We start from the raw sequence: 11,042 nt of genomic DNA, 5'->3' as shown, positions 1-11,042 counted from the left end.
AAAAAAAAAAAAATTAGGTTTATTGGAGTGAAGCCATTCCCATTCACTTTCATATTGTCTATGGCCAAATTTTGTGCTACTGCTTCAGAGTTGAGTAGTTGAGACAGAGATCTGTAGAGCCTATAATATTTGCTATCCAGCTTTTTACAGAACTACGTGCCCTGTCTGGTTTGGCTCAGTAAATAGAGTATCAGCCTGCAGACTGAAGGGTCCCAGGTTCATTTCCAGTCAAGGGCACGTGCCCGGCTTGCGGGCTCCATCTCCAGTGGGGGGTGTGCAGGAGTCAGCCAATCAATGATTCTCTCATCAGTGATGTTTCTATCTCTCTCTCCCTTCCTCTCTGAAATCAATAAAATATATATTTAAAAAATAAAATAAACTATGCCCTACCAAAAGCTAGTATTTATTTCCAGAGTTTCTTAGAAAGCAATTTCCTAGTGGAATGATCAGCCATTTGAAAACCACATCTACTATGTGATTAAATTTTGATGGCTATATATTTTCACCTTTATTTAAGGAAGGAAAATTATAATATTAAAATTACATGTCTAGAATTTACAGTCACTATGCATCTAGCCTCCTGTATAATCTATATTTTGAATGCCCACTTTGAATGTACTTCCATACAGTAAAAAGTTAACTTAAAGCCAAGTTTTCCCTCCTTGGAAATTTAGAACCTAATTGGGAAAATGGAGATGTTAAATAAAAACACATTAAGTGCTCATAAGGAAAATGCACCAAACTTTTGGTGAGGGTGTTCTGATGACGTGGGATTATATCTTTGGTTTTTAATTGATGACTAATTTTGCATATCTAGTTGTGTTGCCCACTGTGCCTGAGTCACCAGAGGAGGAAGTGAAGGCTTCCCAGCTCACAGTTCAACAAAACAAATTGTCTGTCCAGTCCAATCCCTCCCCTCAACTACGAAGTGTGATGAAAGTAGAAAGTTCAGAAAATGTTCCTAGCCCCACACATCCACCAGTTGTGATCAATGCTGCAGATGATGATGAAGACGATGATGGTATGTTTTAGTTCTTTATGGCAAATACGTGATCAAGATCGCTTAATGAATTAGACTTAAAGCTCTAGGCCTGTTTTTAATTGAAAATTTGCCTTAAATGTTAATATAGATCAGTTTTCTGAGGAAGGTGATGAAACCAAAACACCAACCCTGCAACCAACTCCTGAAGTTCATAATGGATTACGAGGGGCTTCTGCCCGGAAACCCGGGGTCAATTTAAAACAAGGTAAGAGGAGGCTGTATTGATGCTGGCTCCCACTCTTAAATCTTGCAACACTATTGAATGTCCAAACTATTTTAAATACTTTTGAAATTTAATTCATGTTCTAATGAACAGAATAAACTGATGAACAAAAATAGATCCAGAGACATAGAAGCATGGAACAGAATGATGAATTTAGAGGGAAGGTGGAAGTAGGGGTGAGGGGGTAGGGAGAGATTAACCGGAGAACTTATATGCATATATAAGACAGAGACAATAGTGTGGTGACGGCCTGGGGTGTGTGCAGGATAAATGGGGTCAATGGGAAAAAAAGGGGGGGACATCTGTAATACTTTCAACAATAAATATAAACTTCAAACATACTTCCTCTTAGTTAGAAAACATCTGAGCACCTGCTATCTATGTATCTACAAGGCTAATATGCTGAGTGTCTGACTGTCTGACCAGTCGCTATGACGCTCACTGACCACCAGTGGCAGCCGCTCAATGCAGGAGCTGCTGTGACGCACACTGGCCATTTACAGAGAAACAGCATCACGGACCTGGTGCCCACAAAGCAACACTTGGCTTTCCCCAAGTGGGACACAGGCCCTGCCACCACCCAGGAGCAACACCCCACCAAATCGCAGCCAACACTGCCAAGACCCCATTGCACAAAATGAGGCCCACAGTCCAGGCCAGCCCGGAAATGGTAGCTGTGGGCGCCGGGTAATGACATCATGTAGCAACGCCCAGCTTCCTCTCCCTAGCTACTAGCTTCTTGGAGTTTCTTCAGCCCAGGAACGTGACTTGCTTTATAGCCGAGTGGAAATTTTTACACTTTAACCAAATGTCTGTGAAGTGTTTTCCCGTGACTCATCTCATTTGATCCTCACAGAAGTCCTGGAATAGATAGATAGGAGACTCAATGGAATCCTACATGTAGCAACGCCCAGCTTCCTCTCCCTAGCTACTAGCTTCTTGGAGTTTCTTCAGCCCAGGAACGTGACTTGCTTTATAGCCGAGTGGAAATTTTTACACTTTAACCAAATGTCTGTGAAGTGTTTTCCCGTGACTCATCTCATTTGATCCTCACAGAAGTCCTGGAATAGATAGATAGGAGACTCAATGGAATCCTATTTTCGTTAGCCGGAAAACGGAGATTTAGAAAGCTTAGAAACTTGACCCAACTGAAAAGTAAGAAATGGTGGACCTTGAAAATGACTTCAGGTTTTCACACCGCACAGAATCAATACATATAAAGCTCTTGCTGGCACCAATCGCGTGCCTGTGTTTCAATCTGTCATTGTCAATTGTGAATTTGGTTGACACTTCTGTTATAGAGAAAGGGCAGACAGTGACATTAAAATATTTCTTCTAATTAATTCCTTTTAATGTGCACAAACTTGTGCACTGGGCCTCTAGTGTACAAATAAAATGCAAAGGTGAAAAAGGTGCTAGTACCTCATGTGATTTCTCTTTGCTTTTCCCAGGTGAATGTTTGAATTTTGGAATAAAAACTCTTGAGGAAATCAAGTCAAAGAAAATGAAGGAAAAGTCCAAGAAGCAAGGTGGTAAGTTATCAGTTTTGACTAGATCATTGAATGTTGCTAGAGAAGAATAATTAGGACACTTCCAATGGTAAGGACCCTTGGCAACAGCCAAAATGAATTTGACTTCTGTGGCTGGTTTGAAGTTAAAGCACAGACTTACTTAAATCACTTAGTTTTAATTCATTGCAATTGTGTTTCAGTTCCTAACTATTCACAGCTAAGCACCAGAACTAAAGAGCTCAAAAGAACTTGTTGATCTTGAGAAATAAAGTGTATTAAAAGAAGAAATACTTTATTTTGTAGTTGATGAGTTCTCACAATCTGCTAGGACTTTCTTCTGGAGCTTGATTGATTTATACATTTCCAACCCTAAAAATTATTGTGTCAAATTAATATTTAGAGAGAATCAAGGGGTTGGTTCTAGTACCCTTTTGGTAAATCTTTTTCTATAGGAACGTTGGAGTTCTGTTTTGCATGTAATTGAATATAGATGAAAAAGATTGAATTGACACACCTGACAGCTAGTGTGCTTCTGAAATTAACTTTGGAATAATGTTAGCCTTGTTAGTCAATAAAAGTAGATTGATCCCTGACCAGTTTGGCTCAGTGGATAGAGCGTCGGCCTGCGGACTGAAGGGTCCCAGGTTCGATTCCAGTCAAGGGCATGTACCTTGGTTGCAGGCACATCCCCAGTAAGGGGTGTGCAGGAGGCAGCTGATAGATGTCTCTCTCTCATCAATGTTTCTAACTCTCTATCCCTCTCCCTTCCTCTCTGTAAAAAAATCAATAAGACATACTTTTAAAAAAGGGTAGATTAAGTGCTTAAGTCACTCAAAACAATTTTGTTTTATTTGCATATTGTGTCCAAAGAAGTTAAGAAATAGGGATTATCTCCCCTTCTCCCACCATGACCCCTGTAGGCAAACAGAACAGAGAAACTGATAGGCTTGTAGTCCAGCGTTCTGTGTTGGACTTACCTGGTCACAGATCAAATTTCTTGACTTGTGATAGCTTTATTTTTCACAAATTATTTACTGTTCTTTGACTTGCTTTATTCAGAAGGTTCTTCGGGAGTTTCCAGTCTTCTACTCCAGCCTCAGCCCATTCCAGGTCCTGAAAAAGAGAATGTCCGGACTGTGGTGAGGACAGTAACTCTCTCCAACAAACAAGGTGAGACATAGTTAGGCTGTAGACATAAATAACTGGGCGAGCAAAATCCTCGTGTGCATTTTATTTTACCTTTGGTGGATTTGCAGGTGGAGTTAAGAATGTTGAGTGGGCCCTAGCCGGCTTGGCTCAGTGGATAGAGCATCGGCCTGCGGACTGAAGAGTCCCAGGTTCGATTCCAGCCAAGGGCACATGCCTGGGTTGTGGGCTCCATCCCTAGTGTGGGGTGTGCAGTAGGCAGCCAATCAATGATTCTCTCTCATCATTGATGTTTCTATCTCTCTCCTTCTCCCTTCCTCTCTGAAATCAATAAAGATTTTTTTTAAAAAAGAATGTTGATTGGATAGAAGGATGAAAAGAAAAGTTAGTGCATTTGACTCTGCTGTTAAAAAGATTGAAATTCTTAATGTAGTTCTCATATTTATGTATATTTAACTTTTTCATTTACTGTTTGTTTGTATCCATTCACCAAATTGGTTGACTGCCCATTATGGTTAAAGAACTATAAAAAAACCCTTTAAGTTATAGAAATATTTCCCTTCATAGTTTTAAATCTAGTAAGGAATAGGACACAAGTAATTATGGTGTGCAGATACATTTAAATGTTTGTGCCATTCAGACAACAAAGAATCAGAAGAAAGCACTCACTTCTGGAGTGATCCAAGAAGGTTATAGGAGTGGAGCATGATTTATTTTTTTTCTTTTTTAGCATACTAAAGTATGCAAGCAAAAGTGTAGATTTTATAATCAATTGATTAGAACACACTTGTCATTGTATACTTGGCTACTATTAGTAATTAGGACTGCTATTGCTTCCCTTTGGGCTGTGCATTTGGCTACTTAAATTTATTATTTAACATGTTGATTTTTTTTTTATTGATAGTTTTCCTAAGACTGAGCTCTGATTTTCAAGAAATTAAGTGGACTTATGTTAATATTGGCACATGATTTATACCCATTAGTAGTTGCTATATACTGAAAAATTGCCTAATAGTAGAGAAATTCTGTTTTGCCATTTCAGGAGAAGAACCCTTGATAAGGTTGAGTCTCACCGAGAGACTGGGGAAACGAAAATTTTCTGTAGGTGAGATAAGTTTTGTACATATCTTTTGTTTTCTTCTTGTTTGTGCATTAATGTGATACCTCTTCCAACCTTCTCTTTATATAGGTGCCCTGTCATAATTGATTTGTAATCCCCTGTATTCTTGGCTGAAAGCACATTTAAAATGTTCCCATGTTTTTCACACGTGCATTATATCTTTGATTGAAGTCGGAGAAATTTGCATTAAAATTTAATTTGATTATGGCCAGCATTTTAAAAAGCAGTAAAGTATATTTCTGTTTCTATGGACAAATTGAAATTTGACATTTTAGAGGGGAAGAAGTGTCCAGTTAATATAAATTCATCCCTGAGTTTATTAGTGCTAGGTTATATTTAGGGAAGTATTTACCATATTACTGAATTGTTGTGTACCTACCCTAGTGTGTATTTTTCAAAATTATTTTGAAAGTCTCTTCTGACTTCATACTCTTTTAAAATGTGCTTGCAAATATGAAATCTTAACTGTTTGGAATTTTCTTTGACACCATTCTCATTGCCTGATAAATTTTAAGTAAAAAAAATACAGCCGTAGCCGGTTTGGCTCAGTGGATAGAGCGTCGGCCTGTGGACTGAAAGGTCCCAAGTTTGATTCCGGTCAAGGGCATGTACCTTGGTTGCGGGCACATCCCCAGTAGGGGCTGTGCCAGAGGCAGCTGATCGATGTTTCTCTCTCTCATCGATGTTTCTAAGTCTCTATCCCTCTCCCTACCTCTCTGTAAAAAATCAATAGAATATCAGTTTTTTAAAAAATACAGAAATAAGTTATTTTTAACATCAGCATACATGTAAACATTGTGAAATTTTGGTCTCATGAAAGGAGAGAGAAAATCATACTCTGCAGAGTCAAGTTTTTAATGGGACTCTGGAAAGATTGTATCTTTAGTCAAAGAATCCTAAAACAACTCATGACATTTAAACAACTTGTATTGAACAGTGTAATGTAATAAACCAGGAGTCAGAAAACTTTGTCCAGATCTTGGCTCCATCAATAATTGGTGACTTGGCTAAGATAGAGAATCTTTCATAACGTTAAATTTCTTTTCTGGGATTGAAGACGGGCGCTATTTGGCCTTCAGAGTCTTTATGTCACATAAAATTTTTTAATTTTGTGATTCTTTTGCTGTCCTCCTAATCCCTGGTGCATTAAGTCATTAATTTACTTAGAATTCAGCAGACAGGGAGTGAAATTTGTTTCTTTTTTGTACATGGAGAATCTTTTTGTTTTTTGTGGGGGGTTTTTTTTTCATATATTCCTAATTCTGATTTTCAGTCTTAGCCAGGATTTACAATCCTCCATTTGTAATTTTAGTCAATTATTTGGTAAATGTTAATTTGTGCATTCCAATTTTTGTCCCTTCTTTCAGAACATTTTTATTCCTTCTCTAACATTGAGTAATAAATAAGCTAGTAAACGAATACACCATATAAATGCCGAAAAGTAAAGAAGTATTCTATGTTTTCTGTTTTTTCTTGTATTTCTTGACCTTGCAGAATGTTGACTTGAACTCTTAAACTAAATTTTCTCTATTTGTAGGTGGTGACAGTGATCCGCCGTTAAAGCGTAGCCTTGCACAGAGGCTAGGGAAGAAAGTTGATGCTTCAGAAACTGACAAAACACCAAAGAAAGGTAACTTTGTTGTAATACACTTTGTGTGTGTGATCTTGACATTTGTCTTCTGTAATGTTAACAGGTATAGTTTGTTACTCTTTCTGTGCATGTAAATTAGAGTATCTTCTGGTATGCATTTTATTCATTCAACAAACATTTGAGTTGCTTACTCTACTTAATTCTAGGTAGACATCATTGTATAAAATAAACACAATCCTTAAGAGATTATAGTAGAAATACTTGTATGTATTGTGATAATTTCTGTGAGAGGGCAAGTGTACATGTTATGAAAGCACAAACTTTGCAGCCAAATTCCCTTCCTCCTTGACAGTCAATTATATTGAAGACTTCTTTTAACTAAAGTACATATTTAATTATTTTACTTATTAATTCAGTAGTTTCTGCTTTTCAAATCTAAAGAAAAATATTTAAAGCTCTCTAGAGTGTTTTGGGGAGGAAAATTTCATAGAGAGGAAAGTTTAAGACGTGAAAACATTTTTTTAAATATATTTTTAACTCTAGCCAGTTTAACTCAGTGGATAGAGTGTCGCCCTGCGGACCCAAGGGGCCTGGGTTCGATTCCGGTCAAGGTCACGTACCTTGGTTGCAGGCTCCTCCCCGGGCTGGGCCCTGGTTGGGGTGTGTGCAGGAGGCAACCAATCGATGTGTTTCTCTCACATCAATACTTCTCTCTGTCTTTTCCTCTCTCTTCCACTCTCTAAAAATTCAATGGAAAAATATCCTCGGGTGAGGATTAAGAAAAGAGAGTCTTGCTGGCCAGTTGACCTAAAACATTTTTAAAAGCATTTGTATTAGAAGAGAAATACAAGCCTAATTTGTGACCTTTGAAAAAGATATTTGATCTCTAAAAAAATCTCTGTTCAACTTTTGGGTTTTTTGGTTTTTATTTACAGTTCAAGTTTCCAAGTCTCTAAAGGAACGATTAGGTGTGTCAGCTGCTCAAAACAATGAGGAGGCAGCAGGTAGGTAAACCCTAAGACCAGCTTCTGATACTCTTTTTCTTGCCATAAAATCTGTAATTTTTCTCCATTTGTCTGTTGAGTTAGTTTAGGGCTTGTGTATTTTGTTTTTTTGTGTGTGGCTTTTCTTTGTTTAATTAGATATGAATTCTGTTCTTGTATTTAAAAGTGACATACTGAGTTTTCATCATTGTATTGATAATAGAAAATTAGAAACAATCTAAGTATCCAACAAAAAGGAATTAGATTAAATTAAGGTAGTTATGTATTGTAATTGCTGTCGCCCAGCTGGTGTGACTCAGTGATTGAGGGTCATCCCATGAACCAAGAGGTCACCCATTCAATTCCCTGTCAGGGCATATGCCTGGGTTGCCAACTTGATCCCCAGTAGGGGGCATGCAGGAGGCAGCTGATCGATGATGTTTTTCTTTCATAGATATTTCTATCTCTCTATCCCTCTCCCTTCCTCTCTCTCTAAAAATCAATTAAAAAACATTTAAAATAATTGCTGTCAGAAAAAGCCATGTTCTGAACAACAGTGATGGAGAAAACTTCTCTCATATTGAATGAAGAAAGGTTACAAAAGAACATACCACTTTTGATCTTTAACATTACGGTAAAATAATCTTTTTAAAAAAATTTCTTATAATAGAAACTTATTCTCAGGAAGAAGTCCATATGTATGAGATAATTCCAATTTTGTAAAGATAAAATTGTATGCTTACGAAAAACACTGCAAAAAAATGCATAAATATTAACATTGGTTTATCTGGGAATTGAGGTTTTAGATAATTTTAATTTTCTTTATATTCTTCCTGTACTTTAATTTAATGTTAGTTTTAAGTTGCGAGCTATAACTACGTAAATGTATATGCAAACAATTTAAAGAATAATAAAACGAACATTCTGTTACTCAACCATCTAGCTTTTTTATACATTGCTGGATTCAGTTTAATGTTTAACTTTTATATATTTATGAATGATATTATCCTGTGCTTTTCCTTTTTCATTTCATTACGTTATTTGGATATTAAGATTTTACCAGAATTCATAAAAAGGGAATCTGATGTGAAACATTCTTATTCTTTTTTTTTTTATCCTCACCTGAGCACATTTTCATTGATCTTTTTTGGAAAGAGAAACATTGATCTGTTGCCTCCTGCATGCTTCCCTCCCAGGGCTGGGTATCGAACCTGCAACCTAGGCACGTGTCCTGATTGGAAATCAAACCCACAACCTTTCTGTGCACAGGAGGACACTCCTACCAACGGAACCACACACCAGCCAGGGCCATTCTTATTCTTTTTGAAACTTTTTTCTTTTTTTAAATATATTTTATTGATTATTTTTTAATATATTTTTATTGATTTTTTACAGAGAGGAAGAGAGATGGTTAGAGAGTTAGAAATATCAATGTGAGAGCCTTATCCGGTTTGGCTCAGTGGATAGAGCATCAGCCTGCAGACTCAAGGGTCCCAGGTTCGATTCCGATCAAGGGCATGTACCTTGGTTGCAGGCACATCCCCAGTGGGGGCTGTGCAGGAGGCAGCTGATCAATATTTCTCTCTCATCAATGTTTCTAACTCTCTATTCCTCTCCCTTCCTCTCTTCCACTGAGCCAAACTGGTTAGGGCTATTTTATTGATTTTTTACTGATAGAAAAGGAGAGAGAGATAGTTAGAAACATCGATGTGAAAGAGAAATCGATCAGCTGCCTCCTGCACACCTCCTACTGGGAATGTGCCCGCAATCAAGGTACATGCCCTTGACTGGAATCGAACCTAAGATCCTTCAGTCCGCAGGCCAATGCTCTATCCACTGAGCCAAACCAGTCAGGGTGAAACTTTATTTTTATGGAATTTTTCTTAGAATATTTTATTGAGAAGAAGTTAATTTGATCAGAAATTCTTTGTTAGTATTAATGTCAGTATCTGTTCTGAAAATAATGTTGACATTTAATTAAAGCACTGATAATTCTTTTACTTTTTTGATAATTACCTTGCAATCTTTAAGGACCTCAAAACCTAGATTCCTAATCTTGTCTAAAATGAACAAAGTATAATATGATTCCTCCCTATTCTGCACCCTCCTCCCACAGTTGATCATATAGTACAGTGAGAACCGCAGGGAATTACCTAATATTCCATGTTACACAGTTCCAGAAAGGACTATTCACATTGAATCCTGGTGTTGAGCATAGACTACCATACAGTGTGAATTGACCCCCTTGAGTTGTGCACGGCGGCAGATGTGGACATCCCTTTCCTCCAGGGAAGTGAGCCTCAAGCTGCTTATGTTGTGATTTAGAACCAGACCCAAATTCCTATGGGTGTCAGGCAGCTTCATGTATGCTGTCTCATGCTCACAACCGCTCCTGGGCTCTGGTGGAGGGACGGTGGCTTAAAGAAAACTGGAGTTATATAGGGAGAGACTGAGGTGTGTGGCTTTCGGGTGAGGGCCACTTTTCCCCATGCTCGCCCAACTGGTGCCATTGTTTCTGTGTCCTGCAATTCTCCTTTTTTTAACATATATTTTTATTGATTTCAGAGAGGAAGGGAGAGGGGAAAGAGAGAGAGAAATGTCAGTAATGAGAGAGAATCTTTGATCGGCTGCCTCCTGCACAACCCCTATTTGGGGGTCAAGTCCTCAACCCAGGCATGTGCCCTTGACTGGAATCAAACCCAGGACCCTTCAGTCCTCAGGCCGACACTTTATCCACTGAGCCAAACCAGCTAGGGCATGTCCTGCAGTTCTTACTAGTCAGATGTTGGAGCTTTTGAACATAGTTTCCACCACATGTTTTTTAACCTTGCCTTCATATTTTCTATCTCTTTGGGGTTCTTGCTTCCCTTTTTATGATCTTTGCTGGTTTTCCGTATAGGATCAGGGAGTAAATATTGTAACTTTGCAGGTTACAAACTAGGTCACAACTGTACAACTCTGCCATTATAGTATGGAAGCAACCATATGCAATATGAAAATGAATGGTGTGGGTTGTGTTCAATGAATATTACTTATAAAATTTAGAAACATGAATGTGAGAGAGACACAAAATTGGTTGCCTCCTGCATGCATCCCTACCAGGGGCTGGGGATCGAATCTGCAACCCAGATACATGCCCTTGACCAGGAATCAAACCTGTGACCATTCAGTGCATGGGCTGATGCTCTAGCCACAGAACCACACCAGCCAGGGCGATTTAGTCTATATGTATTAATTAGAGGTCTGTTGCATGAAGAGATTCGTGCAATAGGCCTTCCCTTCTCCTGGCTGCGAGTACCAGTTTTCCTTCGGCACCCGGGACCCAGGCCTTTGCTCTGGCTGGAGCTGCCTTCCATTCTCCATCTTCACTGCTCCGCCGCTTGGAGCCTATGTATGCAAATTAACCGCCATCTTTGTTGTTCATTC

General features: G+C 38.4%; 1 protein-coding gene across 14 annotated transcripts in view; it reads left to right on the top strand.

The window, feature by feature from the left end:
- The window catches only part of ZC3H11A (zinc finger CCCH-type containing 11A), a 37,439-nt gene that overhangs the window by 18,431 nt on the left and 7,966 nt on the right, over nt 1-11,042 (top strand). For all 14 annotated transcript variants that reach the window (XM_015569302.1, XM_015569299.1, XM_015569298.1 and 11 more), the window contains 7 exons: nt 818-1,021; nt 1,131-1,247; nt 2,717-2,797; nt 3,836-3,946; nt 4,965-5,027; nt 6,580-6,672; nt 7,569-7,637. In XM_015569302.1, coding sequence (XP_015424788.1) covers nt 818-1,021; nt 1,131-1,247; nt 2,717-2,797; nt 3,836-3,946; nt 4,965-5,027; nt 6,580-6,672; nt 7,569-7,637 — 738 coding nt within the window. The remainder of the gene's footprint in view (nt 1-817; nt 1,022-1,130; nt 1,248-2,716; nt 2,798-3,835; nt 3,947-4,964; nt 5,028-6,579; nt 6,673-7,568; nt 7,638-11,042) is intronic.

This window comes from Myotis davidii, unplaced genomic scaffold, assembly GCF_000327345.1.
Source record: "Myotis davidii unplaced genomic scaffold, ASM32734v1 scaffold246, whole genome shotgun sequence".
In the NCBI taxonomy this organism is placed as follows: Eukaryota; Metazoa; Chordata; class Mammalia; order Chiroptera; family Vespertilionidae; genus Myotis; species Myotis davidii.
Note: the sequence above shows the minus strand (reverse complement) of the source record. Positions and strands in the feature narration are given on the sequence as shown.